Consider the following 24,507-nt stretch of genomic DNA (forward strand, 5'->3'; position numbering starts at 1 on the left):
ATTTATGGGCTTGATTCTTTATGAAGCAGTCAAGTTTAGTTGGTTTCATTAGCCCATTTTACCCTTGCATCCCATTAAATTGGCCATTCAGTGTCCCGCAATAGGAATGGGAGTTTGGCTTTTCACACTTGGATCACCCCTAATTGGGTCACTGAATACTTTCACACTTGCAAGGAGCCATCCACGGAGTTAGGACTATTCTACTTTCTACTGCCAATGTCATGACGCATCAAGCGATGGTGGGCCTGCCTTAAATCCTGATCAATGTATTATAATCTTATATTTGAACAAAATAATCATTCCTAATTATAACATAATTAAGCTTTATGTACAGCACAGTCTAAGCCCTTCAGTCCCTGTTAATGTTGTGCTGACCTATAAACCTTTATAAGGGATCGTGGGAAGGTGCTAGCAATAAATAGCAATAGCGGATAATTTTTAAACAGCATGGGAAAGTTGGTAGCGCTAAAGTACTCAATTTATATAGTGTGGGAAAGTTGATAGAACTATAGCATTCAATTTATGTAGCGTGGGAAGAGCTATAGCACTCAATTTATATAGCGTGGGAAGAACTATAGCACTCAATTTATATAGCATGGTAGTGCTATAGCATTCAATTTATATACTGTAGGAAAGTTGATAGAACTATAGCGCTCAATTTATATAGCATGGTAGCGCTATAGCGCTCAATTTATATAGCGTGGAAAAGTTGATAGAACTATAGCACTCAATTTATATAGCATGGTAGCACTATAGCACTCAATTTATATAGCATGGGAAGAGCTATTACGCTCAATTTATCTAGTGTGGGAAAGTTGGTAGCGCTCTAGCGCTCAAGTTATATAGCGTGAGAAAGTTGGTAGCTTTATCCCAATCTTTATAAAATGTGTGCTATAGCACTACAACTTTCCCATGCTATTTAAAAATTCTCCACTATTGCTATTTATTTCCCCCTCTCTCCCCCCCCCCCAACTTTCCCATGAAAAAGTTTATACCTTCACTTTAATGTTTTCTTCCTTCACGTCCCTGCACTTATGCAAAAACTGGGTGGTTTTAATCCCACAATGCAATTGCCCGTTTCACACTTGCCTGATTGCAATGCCAGCGCCTGCAGATGCAGGGGATTGTACTAGAGGTCGAGGCCATCAATCCTCGGTGTGAGATCACGTCATCTGTCGCTGTCATTGAGCTGATTTTGCTTTCACACCTGACACTTTAAAGGCACTTGCAAGTGTGAAAGGGGCTTTTCATACTTGTCTTCCACCGACTACACAAAACAAATGTTTTCAATCTATGGACCCTGTTGAAAATTGCTACTCTCAAGCAACTGGCCAGTTTGTCTAAGCCCTGGGCTCAGTGTTCTCTTCTTTGTGATTGTTGATGCAACATCATCTCTGCCCATATTTTCCAATGACAGGGTACTGAACTTTAAGATCAGCCATGATCTCATTGAATGGCGGAGCAGGCTCGAAGGGCCGAATGACCTACTCCTGCTCCTATCTTCCTTCAATCTTCAAGAACGTTCAAAACACTTATTTCTCGTCGATTCATCCAGTCAAAGGTCACATAAACAAGACAGTTAGAAAGGCATACAGCATGAACAGACCCTTTTTGTCCCTGCTGCCCAAGTTGGCAATCAGGGCTCATCCTTTTGACTTGCTTCTGTCCCATGGTTTTCTTTGTGGTTTCACTGGTGGCTGAATCAGCAGACTGCAAAGCTACCCCTCACGAACCCGCCCCTTTGGAAAACTGGGGAGTTGGGGAAGAAATGCACTGGTGGGAAATCTTTAGAAGAGAAATATAAAATACTGCAGACACCAGAAATAGAAGTAGAAATAGCTAAAAATGCTCAGCAAGTCAGACTGCCTTTGCAGTAGGTGAAGCAGATCTAACATTTCAATTCTTGGCCTCCATGATTTTGAATCTCCACCAGAACTCAGCGTCTGCAAATCACCACGGTTGCGTGGCCGGACTATGACGTGGGCGCCGTCTCATGCCCTTCAATCCGGACTATTTGTCACGCGGGGCCAGTCACACATACGTCACCTGCGTCTTCCGATGCGCTCGTCCACGTTCTCAGCCTGCCCGATCTGATGTATCGGCCGCGTGACGCGCTTTGAGCGGAGAGAGCGACCGCCGCAGGCCGGAGTATGGAGGAGGCGAGGAGGGCTCCGGTGGCGGGACAGCCGTCCAGCGCCGACAGCTGACTCGGCCGCCGCGTTTCGGCCCCACTCTCTCGCTGGATGCGAGGCGACTCTCGGTGACGGACACCCGGCGGCCGTTGGCGATGTCCTCGCAGTGGGTGTCAATGGGCAGTCACCTGCGAGGGGTCCTGGACGTGGCCCTCAGGGTTCCCTGCATCTTCCTGATCGACGCCATCTTGAACTCCTACTATGACGGAGACGAGCCCTTGGCCGCGGTGGCTCGGCAAGTATCGCAGCGATTGTTGGGTGAGTGACTCCGTGGGGGGGGTTCTGAGCCGCCGCAGGCCTGCAATGGACTTGCTGCCGGCTGTCTCCGCTGTATCAGTTGATCACTTGAATCTGGTGATGGGGTGATGTTCAAAGTTCATGGCTGTAGAAGTTGTCTGGGGAAGGTGAAATGTTTTTTTTTATGGTGAACCAGCCTTCTGGGGAAGGGCAGAGATGTCAAGTTTTACTCATTTCGTTCAAGAATGTTTAAAATCGTCATTTGAGAAGAAAAAAAGGCTGCAGTGGTTGAGCCACTGGAGGATGACCTGCTGCCACGCACTTGATGGTCCAGGTGAAGTAGTAATGATGGAGAACAAAATATACCAGCTGTAAGTAGCCCATGCTGCCTTTCAAGTCTACTGCCACTCAACGAAATCCAGGCTTATCGCCGATATGAGCTGAGTTTCCCCCTCCCCCAGATTTCATGTCCAGAAATCATCGTTTTGAAGGCAGCCCATGACATTACATCGCACTACTTTGGAATTGAGAATTTCAAAGATTCCACCTTTTTTTCTCTTGAGAGATTTGTAGATTTCAGTTCTAAATCTATTCCTCTTGTTTGATTTCTGGATTCCTCAGCCAGGGGAATTGACTTCCTTGTATCTGGGCTCTTAATAACAAACATTTAATAAAATTGCCCATCTCTCTCAGTTCTGAGAATGGAGGCCTAATTTCAATTTCCACTGGTGACAGACCTGTCATTCTCTGAATTGGAATTTTTACTGCACTCCCTGCGTAGCAGATGTGTCCCCTTTTTTTAGGGTAAGAAGACCAATAAGACAGAAGGGAGGGGTGGGGTTGTGCACTTCATCAAGGAAGATCTTTCCAGTGGATCCTTTAAAGAAACTGCTGGAGAACTACAGTGGCATGCAAAAGTTTGGGCGCCCTGGTCAAAATTTCTGTTCCTTTGAATAGCTAAGTGAGTAAAAGATGACCTGATTTCCAAAATTTAAAGATGACACATTTCTTTAATATTTTAAGCAAGATTAATTTTTTTTCCCCATTTTTTTTTACAGTTTCAAAATAACGGAAAAGGGCCTGAAGCAAATGTTTGGGCACCCTGTGTTGTCAGTACTTAGTAACACCCCTTTGGCAAGTATCACAGCTTGTAAACACTTTCTGTAGCCAGCTAAGAGTCTTTCATTTCTTTTTTGGGTGATTTTCACCCATTCTTCCTTGCAACAGGCTTCTAGTTCTGTGAGATTCTTGAGCCATCTTGCATGCACTGCTCTTTGGAGGTCTATCCACAGATTTTTGATGATGTTTAGGTTGGGGGTCTGTGAGGGTCATGGCAAAACCTTCAGCTTCCACCTCTTGAGGTAGTCCATTATGGATTTTGAGGTGATAAGAATCATTATCCTGTGGTAAAAGCCATCCTCTTTTCATCTTCAGCTTTTTTTTTTACAGATAGTGATGTTTGCTTCCAGAATTTGCTGCTATTTAATTTAATTCATTCTTCCTACAACGTTCCCTGCGGCCACTGGCTGCAAAACGTCTAAAATATGATCAATCCACCCCATCCTTAACAGTTGGAGAGGTGTTCTTTTCACAAAATTCTGTACTTTTTTTCTCCAAACATACCTTTGTTTATTGCAGCCAATTTTAACTTCATCAGTTCATAGGACTTTAGATGTTTCTTTGCATACTTCTCACACTGAATTTTGTGTTGAGGACACACACAAAAAGGTTTTCTTCTGATGGCCCATGAAGGTCATATTTGTGCAGGTGTCGCTGCACAGCAGCAGAATGCGCCACCACTCCAGAGTGTGTTAAATGTTTGCAGTGATTTGCCTTTCCAGCAAACCTACGAGCAGTTCTCTTCATAGGTTTTCTTGGTCTTCTTGGCCTCAATTTGACCTCCACCGTTCCTGTTAATTGCCATTTCTTTAATACATTACGAACTGAGAAAACGGCCACCTTAAAAAATACTTTGCTATTTTTTTAGAACCTTCTCCTGCTTTGTGGACATCATTTATTTTAATTATAAAAGTGCTAGAGTATCATATATTTTAATTTTAAGAGTGCTATGTAGCCGTTTAGAGGAGCCCATAACTGCTGATTATTGGGACAACATTTGATGAGTCAGGGTATTTATAAAGCTTTGAAATTTGCATCACCTGGCCTTTCCTAATGGTGACTGTGAACAGGATAACAAGCCCTAACAAGGTAATTAGGGTCTGAGACCTTGGTAGAAGTTATCTGAGACCTCAAATCTTTTGAGGTGCATGGTGCACTTTTCCTTTTTTTTCCAGAATAATACCCTAATCTTGGTTAAAATGTTGAAAAGAATGTGTCATCTTTAACTTTATGACTTATGGGGATCAGTTCATCTTCTACTCACTTAACTATTCGCAGTAACAGAAATTGTGACTTGGGGTGCCCAAACTTTTGCATACCACTGTATTGTATGAGGCAGGAACCATGAGGGTTCAAGGTGACTACTGTAGACCATCAAAGAGTCACTGGTAGCTAGAGGTTCAAATATACAGAGAGATTGCTGAGGTCTTTCAAAAAAATCAGGGTTGTTATTTATTAAGTATATCCAGAAAAAACTTTCTACTGCAACATCTGGATAGGCCCAAATTAAAACACAAAAGTCTAGTTGAAGTAAAAACACAATGCAGGAGAAACTCAGCAGGTTAAACCGTGTCCTTTATATAATAAAGATACATAACTGACTTTTAGGGCTTGAGGCCTTCGGCAAAGTGGAAAAATGTTGGCAAGCATCCAAACCAAATGGTGAGGGGGTTAAGGAACAAGGTCCCAAAGGCAGGAAGTGATGGGTGGAGAAGGGAGGGAGGACACACCAGCAAGTGGGGGAGGAGGAATGATTAGTTGAATAGAGAGGGAGGGGGATGGAGAGCTAAGGGAAAGAAGACAGGGGAAGAGAGAGCAGGTTAGAAGAAACTGGAGAAGTCGCTTAATGCCATCTGGCTGGAGAGTGCCCAGATGTTGTTCCTCCAATTTATAGGTGATCTTGGTGGGATCATACATGACAGCCGAGTATGGGAATTGGGGGGTTGGGGGGCAGAACTTGAATGGCTGTCATTGGTGTAGATAGAATGAAGGTGCTTCATGAAGCAATCTCCCAGTCTGCACCGATGTAGAGAAGGCCATAAAGGGAGAACCGGATGCATTAAATCCGTCTTGCGGATACACGTGGTGTTGCTTCAATTGGAGCCCAGACTGTGGTGAGGGAGGGGGTGTGGGCACGTGTGGCAGGTCCTGAGGCCACAGGGGAAGGTGCTAGGGGCAGGGGGGAGGGGCGATTGGTAGGGAGGGATTAGTGCACAAGGGAGTCATGGAGGGAGCGGTTCCTGCAGAAGTAGAGGGAAAGATGTGTCTGGTAGTGGGATCCTGTTGTAAGTGCCTGCTTAGGAAGGGTCAGATAACTAAGGTACCTATAGGGAAACACTGGGATGTGATCACAATTCTGTTAGCTTAAAGATCATTATAGAAAAACTATAACATTGTTCCTCAAGTTAGAATCCTAAATTGGGGCAAGGTCAATTTCAGCTTGATCAGGTAGGAGTTAGCAATAGTTGAACACAAATATTAGGAAGTAGGCGTATAGCTGTCAAATAGGAGATGTTTAAGAGCGTGAGAAGGAAGGTCCAGGACAAACATGTTCCTAGTAGAGTAAAGGGCAGGAATGGCAAGATGAGGAACCCTGGCTAATGAGATACCATTCCTTTTTACATTGGTTAACCTGTAAATTGTCCGTTCACTAAACCGGATAAAGAAGCAGTTTTTGCTGTTCATGCTGGACCACTATTAACCAGTTTTCTACATCATTTCTCACCCAGCACCAGGCATTCCCAGGGAGAAGGGCGCCTATCCTCCATCAGTAAGATCTGAATGACGCATTGAGTGATGGCAGATCTGTCCTCCCAGAGAAACCCCTCCATGAGTGCTTCATGCATACAGCCCTTTCTCTGCCGTATGGAATTATGGGAGGGAAGGTCCACCATCTCTCTCTCTCTCTCTCTCTCACATATTAAAATACAAGACATAATACATTTATCAGAATATAGTAAATTGAATACAAGTTTATACCTTTTTAATCTTTTGTTTCCTTCACGTTCCTGCACTCACAAAAAAAATAATCAGTGGGTCACTACTTTGTCCCTAGATAGTCCATGTCCCTTTTACACTGGGTTAATTGGGACACAGGTGTCAGATGATCCCTGGGATTATGCACCCTACCTAGGCAGACCATCCTGGGGTGATTTGATGCCTGCGTGCTGATTTGCAAGTGTTCACACTGGCCCTTTAATCGGTTTATTGGCCATTAATTACGAGGATAAGGTTCTGGTGTGAAAGGAAAACATGTTCTCAGTAGAGTAAAGGGCAGGAGTAGCAAATTAAGGAATGCTGGCTGATGAAATATAGGCAAAGATTAGAGGAATGATTATAAGAAATGTAGAAGCATAGTAAAGTGGAAAATAAGGAGAGCTAAGAGATTTTGGCTTTAGCAGATGGTATAAGGAAGAATCCAAAAAGATTTTGAGCATTAAACACAAGAGTCACGAAGGGGAAAAAAAATGCCCCCCCCCCCCCCCACTTAAGGATCAGGATGGGTGTCTGTGTATGGAACTGGATGGGATGCAGAAGATCTTAATGAATATTTTGTGAATATGTTTAGTGTGAAACATTAATAGAAGTGAGAGGTAAGCAGGGTAATTGAAGGTAGTCGAGGGCATGTCTTCATCAGAAGTGAAGAGATGTTAGCAGTTTTAGACTGTATTACGATGGATAACTCTCCAGGTTCAGACCAGGTATATCCCAGAACATTGCGTATATGTAGGAAGTTGATTGTTGGTCCCTTGACAGACATTTCTAAAATTACTGAACATTATTTGAAAAGGGCTGTGAGGGTAACCTAGGTAGCTATAGACCTTTTAGACTGATGGTAGTAGTGGGAAATTGCTAGAGAAGATTCTTGAGAAATTCTATATCAAATTTTAGATGGCCAGGGAAAAATTAAGAACCAATATAAATTTGTGTGTGCAAAATCATGCCTCGTGAATTTGATATAATTTTTTTTGAAGAGGTGGCAAATAGGGTAGAAGAGGGCAAGACAAACTTATTTATATGGATTTTAGTAAAGCATTTGATAAAGTCCCACATGGTAGATTGTTATTGGAAGGTTAGGACACATGGGATATGAAGCCAGGGAGCCAATTTGATAAGAAAATTGGCTTGGCAATGGCAGTCAGAGAGCAGTGGTTGTAGAGGGTAGCTTTTCAAACTGGAGAATGAGAATTTTGGATAATCTTTCAGATAATCAGAGTTATAATGTATATGGTAACCTATGACCATGTCCTCCTTTTGGAATAGCCACCCTACCCCCTCCACCACATATGCAACCCCTCCACACTCCACTTCACCCCACCCCCCAACTCGGAAAGTGAGGGGGTGGGGTGAAGTGTGGGCAGTGGTGTATCTAGCGAAAATAGTGCCTATGGCAAGCACTGAAATTGCAGAGGGGATGCACTGTGGGGAGATGGAGATCAGCATGGGGATGCAGTGTGGGGTCTGATCCATCTGTGCTGCAGGCAGGCTCAGGGTTCCAACAGCATTGCTGGTAGCCCCTGCCTGCCCGTAGGCTACAACATTTTCCTCTCCCAGACCCACATCTTTGGACTGCACCTAGGACATGCAGCCAGCTGATTACTCCCCTGCCATCATGGCACCTTCAGTGGCTCCTTCAACTCGTATGCCAGTGCACCGACTTTGCCTCCTTGGACTGTGGTTTCAACAACGTCTATCAGCCACCCCTGATCGAAAACTTCCTGATACATTTCTGCGCAACCCCGATGACCCTCCCCCCTGCCTTGCGGGGACGGTGAACCCCCGTGACCACCCCCATTTGCAGGGATAGAAATCCCTGTGATATTTGGGAACATACTCGCGAGTGAGAGGCTGGGGTGAGGTGCATAGAACAAAGCATTTATTGCCTGTTGAGGATGTAATACATTACTTAGGATGTTGCCACTGGAGGCTGGGTCCCCCTTTGCTCCTCTATACCAGGTAAGCATTGTGAAAGGGCGCATGAAACTGAATTTTTTTGGTCCAGTGTGAATGGCCCTACCAATATTTCAAAATGGGTCGTTCACACACCAAATTAGCAAGTTGCCAATGTCAAAGAGGCTTAAGACCAGAGGGCTTATCTACAAGAAGAGAGAGGTAGGATTTTGAAGGGAGGGGACAATTCTTCACCTGAAGTCTAGTGAGCATTTGGACTGAGCTGCTAATCTGGTAGGGATGGGTAAATTAGCGTCCTTTAAGAAACACTTGGATAATTAAATGAATGGGAGGGGGTTGGAAGATTCTGGGCAAAATGCAGCCAGACCAGATAAAAGGAGAAGGGCATGGATGAACTGGGCCTATGATTATGATTATGACAATGTTGTTCACAACATTCAAGGTGTGATCCCACAAGAGTATTATATAGCAAGACATCTTTGCTTTAGTGTTCAATTCCTTTAATAAATAGGATGCATTTTATTTTCTATTGCTTGATGCACATATTACCTTTCAGTGACTTGTACACAAGGCTACCAAGATCCTTTTAAACAAATATTTTCCAGTTTCTTGGTGTTTTATAAAAAATTCTTGGCACCTTTTTGCTACTAAAGTAGATGGCCTCATTTTTTTCTAAATGGTATCTCATCTGCCTCATTCCCTACTTACTCAGCTTAGTTATCCTCTTGAAGCAGCTATTTTATCAAGAACAAACTTGGGAACTTTTTATTTGGTTTTGGCCAAATAATTAACTAGGTGTGCCGAAGCATTGTCCTTTTGTTACCTGATAAGCAAAAAAAGATTTTTCTAATAAGCGAGCTATTTCTTCTATTGTTATTCACATGTTATTCCATCTCCTATACTTTAACTCTTGTCTTTTAATCAACACAAAATTGACAATAAAAGGTAAAAGCACAATGCTGCAGAAACTCAGCAGGTCAAACAGTGTCCTTTATATAGCAAAGATAAAATACATAACCAATGTTTTGGGCTTGAGCCCTTCACCAAGGTATGGAAACATTTTGGTAGATGTTGGAATAAAATGGTATGGGGGGGAGATGTGTTCGCAAAGGCAGGAGATAATAGGTGGATAATGGAAGGAAGGCACGGCACCAAGCAAGGGGGGAGAGAGTTGGCAAGGTGAATAAAGGGGGAAAGGGTGGAGAGCTGACAGGTGGAAGGGAAGGGAGGGCAAAAGGAGAACAGGTTAGCAGAAACTGAAAAAAGTTGCTGTTAATGCCATCTGTCTGGATAGGGAAAATCAGGTATTGTTCCTCCAATGTACAGGTGATCTTGGTGGAATAGTACATGCCATGGACAGACATGTGAGTATGGGAGTATGACATGGTTGGCCACTGGGAAGTCTCTGTCACTGGTATGGACAGGATGAAGGTGCTCAGCGAAATGATCTCCCAGTCTGTGCCCAGTCTCTCCCATGTAGGGCACCAGATGTCCTAAATTAATCCTGCAGATGCACAAGTGAAGCGTTGCTTCACTTGAAAGGCCTGTTTGGAGCCCCGGACTGTGGGAGGGGGTGTGAGCACAAGTGTGGCAACTCCTGTGAGCACAGGGGAAGGTGCTGTGGGGCGATTGTTGGGGAGGGATGAGTGCATCAATAGTGGGGAGGGTTTTCCTTGTGATGTCCTGGATTGTGTCCACTACCTTTTAGAAGGCTTCATGCTCAGGGGTATTGGTGTATTGTTGGGGAGGGATGAGTGCATGAGGGAGTCATGGAGGGAGTGGTCCCTATGGAAGGCAGAGAGGAAGATGTGACTGGTAGTGGGATCCTATTTTCAAGTGCCGGAAAATGTGTTGGATGTGGAGGGGTGGTAGGTGAGGACAAGGGGAATCCTGTGTTTGTTGCATCTTGGGGCAGAGGGGGCCAGGGCAGATGTACAGGAAATGGAGGAGATGCAGGCGATGGCTGAGTTGATGGTGGTGGAGGGAAAGCCACCATTTGTGGAAGAAGGCAGACATTTCAGAAGATCTGGACTGGAGGACCTCATCTTGGAAACAAATATGGCAGAGACAGAGAAGTTGAGTGAAGGAAATGGAATCCTTGCAGGGGACAAAGTGTGAGGAAGTGTAGTCGAGGTGGTTGTGAGCGTTCGGTTTGTAATATATGTTAGTGGAAAGCTTGTCTCCTGAGATAGAAACAGAGAGGCAAAATTGATAATTTTGACAATAATGTTATCCTCAATTCCACGCGTCCAAAACATGTTGACCACCAGCCTCCTGCATGAGACTGTGTTATTGTCGGCAAATTTGTAGATGGTCTTATTGTCATACTGAGGCACACATTTGTAGGTGTAAAGTGAGTAGAGCAGGAAGCTAAGTAAATAGCTCTGTTTGCTGCATACTGATGGAAATTGTGGAGAAGTTCTTACCAATCTTCACTGATTGTGGTTTGGATGTGAAGAAATCCATGATCTAATTGTACAGTGGGGTGTTAACCCCCAGGTCTTGGAGGTTGCTGATCAATTTTGAGGGAATGATGGTGTTAAATGCTGAACTGTAGTTGATAAAGAGCATCCTGATGTATGCATCTTTGATTTCCAGGTGTTCCAGGACATGGTGTAGAGCCAGAGGGATGGCATCTGCCATAGACCTGTGTACAATAGACGAACTGGAATGTATTCATGTCATCGCTCAGACAGGAGCTGATCTGCTTCAACACTAGCCTTTCAAAATACTTTATCATTGTTGATTTAAATGGTACTGGTTGATAGTTGTTAAAGCAGGTTACTACCTGCTCATCCATGTACCTGTCCAAATTCTTCCTAAATGTTAACATTGAGTCTACATTCACAACTTCAGCTGGCAGCTTGTTCCACACTCCTGCCACTCTATGAAATAGTTCCCCCTAAACATTTCCCTTCCATCCTTAACCCATGTCTTTTGGTTTGTATTTCATCTATCCTCAGTGGAAAAAAGCCCACTTGCGTTTACTATATGGCTCATAATTTTGTTTACCTATATCAAATCTCCCTTCATTCTTCTCTGCTCCAGGCAATCAAGTTGTAACCTGTTTAACATTTCCCTTCAACTCAGTTCTTGAAGTCCCAGCAACTTCCAAGTAAATCTTCTTTTCACTCTTTCAATTTTATTGATTTATTTCCTGTAGTTAAATGGTCAAAACTTCACACATTTCTCCAAATTTGGCTTCACCATTGTCTTGCACAACTTTACTATAACATCCCAACTCCTATACATCCCCAATACTTTGATTTTTGAAAGCCAACATGCCAAATGCTCTCTTTACAACCCTATCTACCTATGATACCACTTTCAGGGAATTGTGTATCTTTATTCCCAGATCCCTCATTTCTATCGTACTCCTCAGTGCCCTACCATTTTCCGTGTATGTATTAGCTTGGTTCATCCTTCCAAAATGTGACATAGAACTTTCCACTGCAGCCACTCCCAGACACTAACTCACATTTTGACTTTCAGAATGAACAAAGCAACCTATTCTTTTCCGAGAAGTCGTTCAGTATTTCAGGTGCACTGAAAGATTTTTGCAAAGTCTATATTGTTGAAAGAAGATTTGACTTGTGGCAGGAGGCCTCATTTGCCAATTGGAGAAGGACCAGACTATGGTACTCACTCAGAGACTTCACTGATCTGACCACCTTTCAACCTGTAATTACAGATCAGCACAATGCTGAAAGTTGAATGCTCTAAAACACACATGTCAAACTCTGGCCCGCGATATAATTATATTTGGCCCGCAAGATCATTTCAAAAATGTATTATAGGTGCGCTCGCGACTGGCACCGGACGGCCCTTCCACAGCGCGAGTGCACTTCTCCCGATCGCCACGGCCTTCAGCGCTTGCATCCGCGCGGACCCCAAGGACGGCTGGTTCGGCCCTGCACGTGAAGAGAGAGATGGTGGCTGTCCACAAAGGCTGATCGGCAGCGCGCTGGGCCTGAGTGGGTGGGTAAGCAGGGGTGGGCAGAGGATGTAGGTGAGGAGTAATGGGCAGGGGAAGTTATGGTGGTGCGAGGGGCAGTTAGAGGAAGGGATGAGTAGAAGGAGGGATGGATAGGGAAGAGGTAAAAGGGGAGGGGCAGGGCGAGTAGGGGAGGGATGATTAGAGGGTGAGAGACGGGTAGAGGGAGGAACAGGTTGAGGGGAGAGGCAGTAGAGGGGTGTGTATAAGATGGGGTGGGTAGAGGCAGAGCGAGTGGAGTGAGGGGTGAGTAGAGGTTGGGTAAAGGACTGGTCAGGTAGAGGGATGGTGGATCGAGGGTGAATAGAGGCCTAGAGCCTGAGGAGTGAGCAGGAAATGCTGAGTCCTGATGCAGGCCAAAATGGACACAGCCTGTGAATGCTGACTACATCTCCACAGGGACCAAATAGGTTTCCCTCAGGTCAAGCAAAGGGTGAACTTGAGCTACCTACTCCTGACCTGTAACATTATCCTCCTAAAATGATATCCTAAAGTTTAACATTACATATGTTGAAAGAAGAGAAAACATGCAGATGTTGTTGAAAATTTTCAATAAATATTTAGTTCGGCCCTCGACTTAGTCCAAGTTTTTAATTTTGGCCTTCCGTGAATTTGAGTTTGACACCCCTGGTCTAAAAGAAAAGATTTTTTAATGGTCCAATAATCAGGATAGGAATGACATATTGTATTTAAAAGTTTGTTCTCTGGATGTGCAGATAAGCAAGTGGAATGTGTTGTGAGTTGAGGTAGCACAAAGGAAAGCAAGTAAAAACACAAAGCTGAAAAGTATCATACCTTGACCAAGGGGTCAAGCCTGAAAAGTTAGTTATGTATCTATCTTGGCTATGTAAAACACACTGTTTAACCAGCTGAATTTCTCCAGTTTTGTGTTTTTACTTCAATCACAGTGTCTGTAGACTTATGTTTTAAAAAAAGAAACCAAATTGGGAATGGAAAATGGACAATGAAAGCCTGTGTAGATGAAGACATGTAAAGGGGTGACAGATTATTAAATGAAATAGGCTAAGTTAGAGAGACTGAAGGGAATCTTTTCATGGGACTGTAGAGATTGTATCATGTTTCTGCTGAACATACTATACACGAGCAATATATTTTGCAGAAAGGAGCTTAACTACCTCAGACCCTACTCAGTTCCCGACACCATGGCTGCCCACTCTCACTCAGGCCACAGACACCACAGTGCCCCCAACACCACGGCCACTTACCAGAACACCGACCCTGACCGTGGACACCACGGAGTTACTGATGCCATAGCCGCCCACACCCAGCCAAGCTTTGAACCCCTACTCAACGGAGCTCATGATGCCTTGACTGCCAACTCCAGCGCTGGACCTGCAGAAGATGATGCTGGAGCCTCCCTTGCTGACTTGCACCACATGGCTCCCAACATAGACTGTTGCTGGAGTCCTGACCTTGCTACTGGATCCCTCTCCACTACTCCTTCGCCATCCTTCTACACCCCTCCCTACTTCACCCCCATCTCCCCTTCCCTGACCCCTCTTCTCCCCTAGCTCTCAAGCCCCAGATCTCCTCTGTTTCCCCCCTCCTCTGACCTCCCTCTCCTCCTTCTCACCTCCCCAACCCCCTCCTCTTCCCTCCATCCACCTCTACCTCAGTCATCCCCAAATCTCATCATCCCCCTCCCCCCAAACACTGATTTCCCCACTCTAACCCCTGCTTGGTTTTTACTATACCCTCTGACCTTCCCTTCTCTGATGCTCGGTTCTCAGGAGAGGCCTTAACTTCGTCCCCCTCATGCCACGATGCCAAACTTTTCTGCCTCCGGGCCCATTTCCGGGACTGCAATTCTCCACCACCCCCACCCAAGACCCTTTCTCCTACTTCTAGACACCTTCCTCCTTCTGGACACCTCGTCCTGGCCAGCTGCCCACTCTGGATCTTTTTATTTTAAACTGCCGCAGAGACATCAACCGTCTCAACTTTACCACCCCTCTCTCAAATTCTAACCTCACATCCACTCTCTCCACAACAATCCGACCTCATACCTGCAGACAATGGTGGTGGAGTTATGGTCTGGCGCACTAACCTCTACCTTGCCAAGACCAGTTGACAGCTCTCGAATACCTCTTACCCCACCGAACTAGTTTTATCTCTATCCTTTCTCCTCTGGTCCAATCCCTCCCCACCTATATCTGCGACACCTCACAAGCCTTCCATCTCCTCAATGACTTCAGATTCCCTGAACTGATGGATGTCTAATCCCTTTATACCCCTATCCCCCACAAGTCTGAAAGTATTTCACTTCTTCCTAGACCAAAGAACTGACCAGTCACCCTCTATCACCACTTTGCCTGGTAGAACTTGTCCTCACTCTAAATAACTTCTCCTTCAACTCCTCCCACGTCCTCCAAATCAAAGGAGTAGCCATGGGTACCCGCATGGGTCCCAGCTACACCTACCTGTTTGTATGCTTTGTAGAGCAATCCATGCTGCAAGCCTATACAGGCAAGACACCCCCCCCCCCCCCCCACCAAATCTTCCTCCAGTATACTGTGATGAGCTTGTCAGCATCACCCACTTCGTGTCCAACTTCTACCCCGATCTTAAATTCACCTGGTCCATCTCTGATAACATAGTTTTAAGCTGAAAGGGAAAAGTTCAGGGGGAACATTAGGAGAAAGATCTTCACTCTAATAGTGGTGGGAGTGTGGACTAAGCTGTTATTTGATGTGAATGCTGGCTCGATCTTGAGTTTTAAGAATAAATTGGATAGATACATGGATGGGAGATGTCTGGAGGGTTATTCAATGGGAGCATATCAATTGACTAGCAAAAATGGTCAGCCCAGACTAGAAAGACCGAATGGCAGGACATGTCAGGAAGGGAATGGGGTGCGGAATTGAAATGGATAGCCACTGGGAGATCCACACTATTGCGTGGCACAGACCCGAGGTGTTAAATAAAGTGATCTTTCAGTCTGTGCCAGTCTCTCCGACGCAGAGGAGACCACAACAAGAGCACCAGATGCAGTAGATGACCACTGAAGATTCACAAGTGAAATGTTGCTTCACTTGGAAGGACTGTTCGAGGCCCCATATGGTGGTGAGGGAGGAGGTGTGGGTACAAGTGTAGCACTTCCTGTAGTCACAGGGCTAGGTACCAAGGGGATGATTGGTGGGGAAGGAGGAGGGGACAAGGGAGTCATGGAGGGAGCAGTCCCTGCCAAAAACAGAGAGGGGATATGTATCTCTTGGTGCGATCATGTAGTGCAGAAATGGCAGAGGACGATGTGTTTGCTGCAGAGGCTGTTGGAGTGGTAGGTGAGGATTCCTGCCCTTGTTGCGCATTGGGGCAGAGGGGGTCAGGATAGATGTGCAGGTATTGGAGGATATTCAGGTGTGGGCCAAGTTGATGGTGGTAGAGGGAAAATCGCGTTGTTTGAAGGAGGTCATCTCTAATTATCTGTCATGGAAGTCCTTGTCCTGGGTGCAGATGCGATGGTGACGGAGGAATTGAGAGAATGAAATTAAATCCTTACAAGGGACAGGGTGTGAAGAAGTGTAGCCGAGGTAGCTGTGGGAGTTGGTGGTTGTAGAAGATGTTTATTGAAAGTTTGTCTCTCAAGATGGAGACAGACTGAGGAAATGGAGAGTGAATTTTAGGTCGGAATATAAGTTGACAGCAAAGTGGGTGAAGTTGATGAGCTCATCATGGGTGCATGAGGCAGCACTAAAGTAGTCGTTGATGTAGCGGAGGAAGAGTTGAGGAGTGTTGCCTATGTAAGCTTGTAGAATTGATTGCTCCAAATAATTAACAAAAAGGCTGGCATGTGGGTACCCATGGTATATTTTTGAACATAGTCCCTGATTTGTACATTTTGTAGCATTTCATGAGTAATATTCTCTTCACTTTAGTTTCTGTTGGTGACATCCAAACTAATCCTGCAGTTGAGGTGGGATTTTTAATTCTTTGTAATTAATTTTGTCAAAAATATTTTAAATGCTGAATAAACCAGCTGACTTCCTCCAGCATATTAGTGTTTTTACTACAGTCACAGTGTCTGCAGCTGTGACAGATTATAGATATGTTTTTGGGAGGTAAATTGGGGCAGGTTTATTTTAGTATAGGTCACATACAAACACTTTAAAACAGATCTTATTTAAAATACTGGAGCTCTGGTCATGCTAGACAGGCCGGCAGCCCAGAGCCTTTGCAAAAGCTTTGGAGAATGCCCAAGAGACTTCACTAATGGATTGTTGTTTAAAAAAAGGCAACAGATGAAAGAACTTGGAGCCGTAGGGTGTCTGGAGTGGAGCTTGCTGTTCTAAGAGGGTCATGTGGTTTTGCAAGCAGAGAGAGAAAAACAGGCTTTCTCTCAGAGAGATAGAGAATTCAGTTTTGCAATTTTACAGTCAGCAGAAGCAGTTGGGACTGGAACAGGACAAGCTGGCAAACTTGTGGAAAATCCCATTTGGAAGACTGGTTGTGACTGCTTAATTCAGCCTGGTCAAAGCCCTTGTGGCTCATACAAGAGGAGAGAACTTGTTGGCTAATGTTTCACTTGAAATAAAAGAAACAAAAAGGAACTCTGTGGTGATCTGAAGGAAAGAGGTTATCATCTGGAAAACCCTGATGAGGCAAGTTTCTTCAGCAAGACAGTGAAGTGGCTGATTTAAAAAGGAGTCAGTTGTGGGTGTCCAGCGAACAACATATCTTTCTAAAACTGACAAGAACCTTCCTGAGCGGTAACCATTTACCTTTCTAGCACAAAAGCCTGGTGAACTTCATAAATGTTAAATTCTGTGCAGAGTATAAGAATTGCCTTCAACCAGTAAACTTTGAGGAATGAGAAGTGAGATTGGACTGTGAACCAAAGAACTTTTCTGAATTTACACACATTACATACACGAGCACTTAGAATTAGAAAGGGGTTAAGTTAATAGTGATAAGTTAAAGTTTGATCCTGTTTTCATGTTTAAAGATAATTAAAAGCAACTTTTGTTTAAGTATCAATTTGTCTTGGTGAATATCTATTTGCTGCTGGGTTTTGGGGTCCTCCGGACTCATAACGCAGCCTATCATGTTTCTCTCTGATTGATATAATATCTAGTTTGGGTTGTGAACAATTTATTTGATTTTGTGTTTCCTTGGAACATATACTTCAAAGTTATGTTCAAGGTAGATATTGGTGCTTAAAAAAAAATTGGGGAATTTAATGGTTACTGCTGGGTGTGCCAACCCTTTACATATCATTTATTTAACATCCAAACCCATATATTCCAAATATAAACTCCACAACTTAACAAAAAAAGGATAATTATTTCGCAAATTATAAATTATCTTTTCCAGATACAAACACGATTGCAATTCATTTTGCCATCTTTGTATATTCAATTCCACATCATTTTTTCATGTAATAGCTATTGGTTTTCTTGTTATAGCTAACCCTAATCGTATAAATGGTTTATACATCTGTCATTAATGTATTCAAATAACCCAATAAACACATCAATGGGTCCAGTGGCACACTAAGCAGTAACTATTTTAATTTTAGTTCCGAGGTGGGTGGGATGGGATAGTTTTATGTGGGGCGGGGGGGGGGTTAAGGGATTTGTTTGTTTTTTTTGTTGTTTTTTTATGTCTTACGTTTTGTAAAAGCTTAAAATAAAAATGTCAAATGTAGATGTTGGTATTAGCATCAAGGTTATCATTTATTTCATATTTATGCAAAATTTTGATGGGAATTAATTCTTTAGCTCTTATGGTCTACTTCATTTCATGATTTTCAGTTGAATGACTTGGGAGAACAGTTAATAATGAATTACAATGAAGACGTGAACTAAATTTTCTAAAGGACATGCAGTAACGTTTATAAAATGTTTTGGTTTTTTTTCTTAATAATTTTACATATTGCACATTTATTTCCAGGTTTTCAGAATTTAAATTTGTACTTGCAAATGGTATGATCTCTGATGTAGCGGAGGAAGACTTGAGAGGTTGTAGAATTGATTGGTCCAAGTATCTAACAAAAAGGCTGGCGTGTGGGTACCCATGTTATACATTTGAACACAGACCCTGATTAAGATCTTATTAAGATCTTGTATGAGTACAGTTAAAAACCACTGAATCTGATTCTTCAATTGTTTGTGCTATTTCATAACAGATTGTGCTTTATTGATTTTATGGAAGTTTATAACTTGCTTGAATTGTGTCCATAAATTGAAAGCTGCTTTGTTTAGATTAGCTATTCCATACAGAATTTGCATCTGAGTCAACTCCTCCATATGACTCAAATTTCTTAGATTTTTTTCTTATTTTCCCTCCAATAACCTTTTGGAGAGGGTGTGAAAAAGGGCATGATTAATCAAGATGTGGAAATGGATGTTCTTGTACGTTGAGCATGTCTGAGATGGGTGTCAACATTGGAGAGGCAATTAGGATTGATCTCTGGGCTATTAATCACTTGCACAGGAACCTTTCAATTTAAGAATTTTTCACTTTAATGGAGTAACTGAATCTTGACTGTGTTTCCTTAATTAGTTTTCTGCTTTATAAGTAACTAATTGTTAATGTTAATTGTCAGGGAAATTATATCAATATTTGCAATAAATAGCAGCTGTGTCAACAAAGAATGCTATTCACCAGACTGAGTTTCAGGGACCAGACATCATTTCTGAAAGAAACAAGCTGAAGCCAATTAACCATTGATGGAATTGTTTTTAGAAAAAGATCTCTGCTGGTGATGGTAGAACATTCTTGGAAATGCATCATGTGTTGTGAGCACAGTTGTAATGAAGATCAAAATGGTTAAAAATCTAGTTAGAAGATAGGAATTAAGGACATGTGCTTACATTTGACATTCTCAGGAAAGACAAGGAAGAACATGAGAGGCATGGTGGATTGTGGTGCCAATACATTCAAGGCCTTATTTGTCTACTAGGAGAAGCAGCAAGAGGCAACAGATACTGGAAATCAATAACTTTTCCAAAAAGGGTGAAATGAATTATCAAAGAAGGTGGCTACTCTCTATGAAAGCCTATTTTCAAACACAGTGACCTCGCATGTTTATTTCAGTGGCTGAGTAAACTGCTCTAGGTTTCTTGGTGTTGCTTTGGAGGCAATGGTAGGAGCAACTATAAACTATTGCTCAGAGAACCTGAGAAAGGGGTATTTGATTGCCAGTGTTCCTGTGTTCTAGTTTTAATAAAAGCCTGGATGACGGCACTGCCCGCTCAAGATCAGATCGCATTGTTTTCATCACCTTTCTTTTTGTAATACAGTACGAGGTAAAACATGGCAACAAACTCTTTCTCACTATGGACAATGTTTCTGTACATCTGGTCAAAAGTAAGAATGCAGCGAGAATATCCATGCAGCATTTTGTGCTATAGCTCTCAACATCCAGGCGCTTCTCAACTTATGATGGGGTTACATTTCACACTGAATAAAACATTAACGTACACAGTTGAAAGCACATTGGGCATGAAGAATGTTTGAACTATACTGCATGATACTCTCACACAATGTTGCTATCACCCAGCATCTTGACAGAGTAGCACACTGCATATTGCAAACACGGGAACAGATCAGAATTTGAAATTGAAAGTACAGATTCGAACCATTGTAACTTTGGACCGTCATAAGTAGGGGAGCACCTGGTAGTGAGCTTATGACTACATAATTTTTCAGAAAATTTGGAAGAGGTACAGATCTAGAATATCCCTTAAATACATTATTGTCTCCTGAGATACAAACAATAATGAAAGATTATGGAATTTATAGCTAGAATGTGTGCTTAGCTCCCACAAAGAGTTTTTTTCGTTTGTAAATCCAAGAAAACATTCAGATCGGTAAAACCTGTTGGATTTGTTGAATTAGATCTGCATAATGTGTAGTTGTTCTGGATTTAAATTCTGAGGACCTCAAAAATGATCATCGGCAGCATCGATCTTCAAAGGAGCAGGAAGATCCTCATAGCCATTCTAAGAAGTTTTGAAATATATTGGCTCGTCTGCTTTTATGTTGGTTTGATTTTTGTGTTAGATCCAGTACAACTCCAATTATCCAAAATGGTCGGGAGCTGGCCTATCTCAGATAAACGGGTTTTTTGGAGAACTGGTCATTTTTTAAAAACAGCCCAGAAGCAACAGAAAAATCACTTGTAACAGTGTTTAAACAACAACAAACAACCAGGGAAGGCTTTTTAGTCATTAAAATAATGTGATATTTCAGGACACCGTAATATTTGGGACGTAGCAATGAACGTATATTCGTCATGTTTTGTACATATCCCTAGCCTGCAATGACTGCTTGTAGTCTGTGATTCATAGACATCACCAGATGCTGACTTTCTTCTTTGGTGATGCTCTGCCAGGCCCCTTCTGCAGCCACCTTCAGCTCCTGCTTGTTCCAGAGATTTCTCCCTTTGTGTTTTCTCTTCAGCCTATGGAAGGCATGATCAATTAGATCAGGTGACTAACTTGGCCATTCAAAAACTTTCCATTTTTTAGCTTTGGAGAAACACTCTACCCAGCTATTTCTTCTTGTAAGGACTACAAGGGTTTTCAAAAGCTGAACTAAGAACTAACAGCCAGTCTTCAAAATGGGGTTTTCAACAAGCCTGCCATGTTGCAGCCTCAAAAGCCACTGTCGAACTCACTTGTATCTCTCTAAGATAAATCCTGTGTTTTTTTTCTTTCCTCTCTGCTTGTAAAAACCAGAACCTCTCTCAAGGCTCCAAATCCAATCCTTGTAAGATCTTTATCAGCACTTGAGCCCAACTTTGTTCCACTTGCACCTACTTCTGAAGTTTCTTCCAAAGCAATTCCATTGTCTTTTTGCAAAGCCACTGTTGCCTGAATGTCTGGCTTCAGCAAAGCTCTTGCATTTTAAATAAGATGTGAAGTGCAAGTATCAGTTTGTGAAGTGACCTATACTAAACCTCCCCCCACCCCACACACAATCTCTTTCAAAGACATATTTATATATAATATAACCTGTAACAATATATTTTCCAGTCTAACTGATACATTTAAAGGGTGCAGGAAAAATAGAAGAGTGGAGGAAAGTTATTGGGTGCGTAGGACACACTGCTGAGGGTAGTGATAGAGATTGATACAATGGAATATTTAAAGATACTTGGGCACATGGATTTAAGAAAAATGTACGGTTTTTCAAGGTTGTGAATGATGGTATGGTTTGAGAAACCTTATAAGGAGAGTGGTGATGGCAGAGTAGGTTTATATAGGTCATCACAACATCGTGGCTAAAGAACACGTACTGTTCTTGTTCCACGTTCTGACACTTGGCTAGCATTGTGGCTATGAAAACAAGGCACCTGCTGATAAATTCAGAGAAAATTTTGGGAGACTTTTATCCAGTGGTTCAAAAGCACAAGACACTGCCATACTTGAAGCAACTATCATAGTTTCATTTAAATGTAAGCATTCAAGGCGCAATGAAGGAAGGTCCTTGAATGGAGTACTATTTTTTGATTTTGTTTTGTTTGTATAAAAATATGAAACTTGTGTCATGTGAGGGATTACAAATAAAGATGTTATGACATTGTATTTAAAATTTTGTACAGTTATATTTGATTATCTTCTTCAATGTTTTTCAGGTCTTTTAGCATCATGTGTCGTTCTCATCCTATCCCAAAGAGCTCTCTTCAGATTGTACCTGTTTGGCTGCGTCGTTCTACTTGCCACAACTTCTATCCTTGTGAACTACTACACCACTCTCCACGTAGACTTCTACAATGCATACTACTCCGCAGCGTTTGGAATGCAGTTGTTGCCGCGCAATGGTCCAACCTTGTGGATTGCACTTATTACTGTTCAGCTCACATTTGGCATTGGATATGCAGCATTACTCAGCATTCCATCAATGTTTTCTGCATTAACCATGGTAAATTTCCTACTGCCTATACTGGGTCTGGCCTTGGAGTTACCAGAAGACATTCAGAATTTGTTAATTGCCTTTTCAGGCATATATATAACAGCACAAACAGTACTTTACATTACAATGAATTTAAAATGGTTTTATTATACAGTAAGATATGTTTATTTGCTAGTCCGGCATATGTATCAAATCTATGGATTACAAGTTGTTGTGGAAGACACCTGGAAAAGAATTCGCTTCCCTGATGTACTGAGAGTTTTCTGGTTGACTCGGCTCATCGCACAGGCCATCATTTTAGTTTATGTAGTGAAAGTAACACAAGGTGAATCAGGGAATAGGAGTTATTTTATTTCCTGGAATGACAGTTGGGAAGTGCTCTGCAACCTTATAATAAGTGGTTGTGATTCAACACTGACCGTCCTTGGAATGAGTGCAGTCATCTCATCATTAGCGCACTTCCTGGGACTTGGAATCCTGGCTTTCATTGGGTCGACTGAGGAAGAAGATAAACGATTGGGGCTTGTGGCTCCAGTTTTATTTTTCATTTTGGCACTACAGACCGGTTTGAGTGGACTGGAACCTGAAGAAAGACTGGTTCGCCTTAGTCGAAACATGTGCCTTCTGTTGACTGCAATTTTGCATTTCATTCATGGAATGACAGATCCTGTGCTGATGTCACTTAGTGCCTCCCATGTTTCCTCGTTCAGAAGACACTTGCCTGTTCTCTTGGTTTCCATTAGCCTTTTCATTCTTCCAATTATACTCAGCTGCACTTTGTGGCAGGTCCACACATTGAACACTTGGTTGTTTGCTGTTACAGCATTCTGTGTTGAATTGTGCTTAAAAGTCATTGTTTCCCTCACTGTGTATACTTTGTTTCTAATTGATGGATATTACAATGTGCTGTGGGAAAAACTAGACGATTACATTTACTATGTTCGTTCAACAGGGAATGTTATAGAGTTCATTTTTGGAGTGATAATGTTTGGAAATGGAGCTTACACAATGATTTTTGAATCTGGAAGTAAAATTCGTGCCTGTATGATGTGCTTACATGCTTACTTTAACATTTATTTGCAAGCCAAGAATGGATGGAAAACATTTATAAATCGGAGGACTGCTGTTAAGAAAATCAATTCCTTGCCAGAAATAAGAGGCAATAGTTTGCATGACATTGGTGATGTGTGTGCAATTTGCTACCAGGAGTTCACTACTTCCGCCCGTATCACACCTTGCAATCATTATTTCCATGCGCTTTGCCTGCGCAAGTGGTTGTACATTCAGGATACGTGTCCCATGTGCCATCAAGGAGTGCACATTGAAGGGAACCAGGGTGAAAGCCTAGTGTTCGTCAATAATAATGGAAATCTTCCACAACGTCGGCAGGTGGTGGATCACTTTATGGCAGCAGCTGTTCCTGCTGATGCTGACAGTGATCGGAATGAAGACAATGACAGCATTGAATATGACGAAGAGGAATGGGCAACTCCGAATGGCAACGTAGGCGTGGTGGATGAATACTTCGATGAGACAGATGCAAGTGATGAGTGAGGCTGCTGAGTGCAGAGATGTTGATTTTAAACAAAAAAACTGCCAACCACACATCAGGGAAGAAAGTGACTTTTTTTTTGCAAAAGTGATTGTTCAAAGTTGTATCGGACCAGCAATTAGAAGGGATTAATTGGGCTGTGAAAAGTTGCATTCCATTTATCATTGGAGAGCAGAATGGACAAAGCACAACAGCTGTGAAAAGACGCTGGTGATCGGCAAGTGATGGTATCAGCCAACTTATTTATTTACGACCTGCTGTATGGTTTACCTCTTTAAAAAAAAATCTGCTGGCCTCTTGTGAATCATAAATTTGTGTATACTGTATATGAAATAAAAAGTTTGACTAAATTAGTTTTCAAAATATTGCCTATGTTAATGCCAAAAAAATTAAATTGCACCTCTGTAATAAATTTCAGTATTTTCAGGAGCTTTGATATGAAAGGCATCATTTTTCCATTCCAATTGAATAGTCCAGTTGTCCTATGTACCCATTAAAATGGTTATCCAAGTCAATTTAATGGCAAGCATTAATAAACTTTGTTTTATAAATGTTCAATTCACGTCCATACAGATCAAAATATTATGACCTGTTTTAATGCCAGAAGATGGAAGGAGTTGACG

At 42.5% G+C, this 24,507-nt stretch overlaps 1 protein-coding gene and 1 long non-coding RNA gene across 9 annotated transcripts in view; one reads left to right on the forward strand and one right to left on the reverse strand.

The window, feature by feature from the left end:
- Positions 1–2,715, reverse strand: part of LOC138755523 (uncharacterized) — a 143,406-nt gene extending 140,691 nt beyond the window's left edge. For 2 of the 8 annotated variants that reach the window (XR_011352360.1, XR_011352359.1), the window contains exon 1: positions 1,607–2,715. This is a non-coding gene — a long non-coding RNA (uncharacterized lncRNA). The remainder of the gene's footprint in view (positions 1–1,606) is intronic. The other 6 variants (XR_011352364.1, XR_011352365.1, XR_011352363.1 and 3 more) reach the window with 6 other exon arrangements.
- Positions 2,014–24,234, forward strand: rnf139 (ring finger protein 139). The gene is made up of 2 exons (XM_069921666.1): positions 2,014–2,450; positions 22,055–24,234. Exons 1-2 carry the CDS (start codon positions 2,288–2,290, stop codon positions 23,884–23,886), a joined length of 1,995 nt encoding a protein of 664 aa, XP_069777767.1. The 5' UTR covers positions 2,014–2,287; the 3' UTR covers positions 23,887–24,234.
- The last annotated feature ends 273 nt before the right edge of the window (positions 24,235–24,507 follow it).

This window comes from Narcine bancroftii, chromosome 2, assembly GCF_036971445.1.
Source record: "Narcine bancroftii isolate sNarBan1 chromosome 2, sNarBan1.hap1, whole genome shotgun sequence".
In the NCBI taxonomy this organism is placed as follows: Eukaryota; Metazoa; Chordata; class Chondrichthyes; order Torpediniformes; family Narcinidae; genus Narcine; species Narcine bancroftii.

Excerpts from the sequence above, each read along its gene's own strand:
- rnf139 (XM_069921666.1), top strand. The coding sequence starts at position 2,288 with ATGTCCTCGCAGTGGGTGTCAATGGGCAGTCACCTGCGAGGGGTCCTG. Across the intron at positions 2,451-22,054 it reads AGTATCGCAGCGATTGTTGG|GTCTTTTAGCATCATGTGTC; the intron begins GTGAGTGACTCC and ends AATGTTTTTCAG.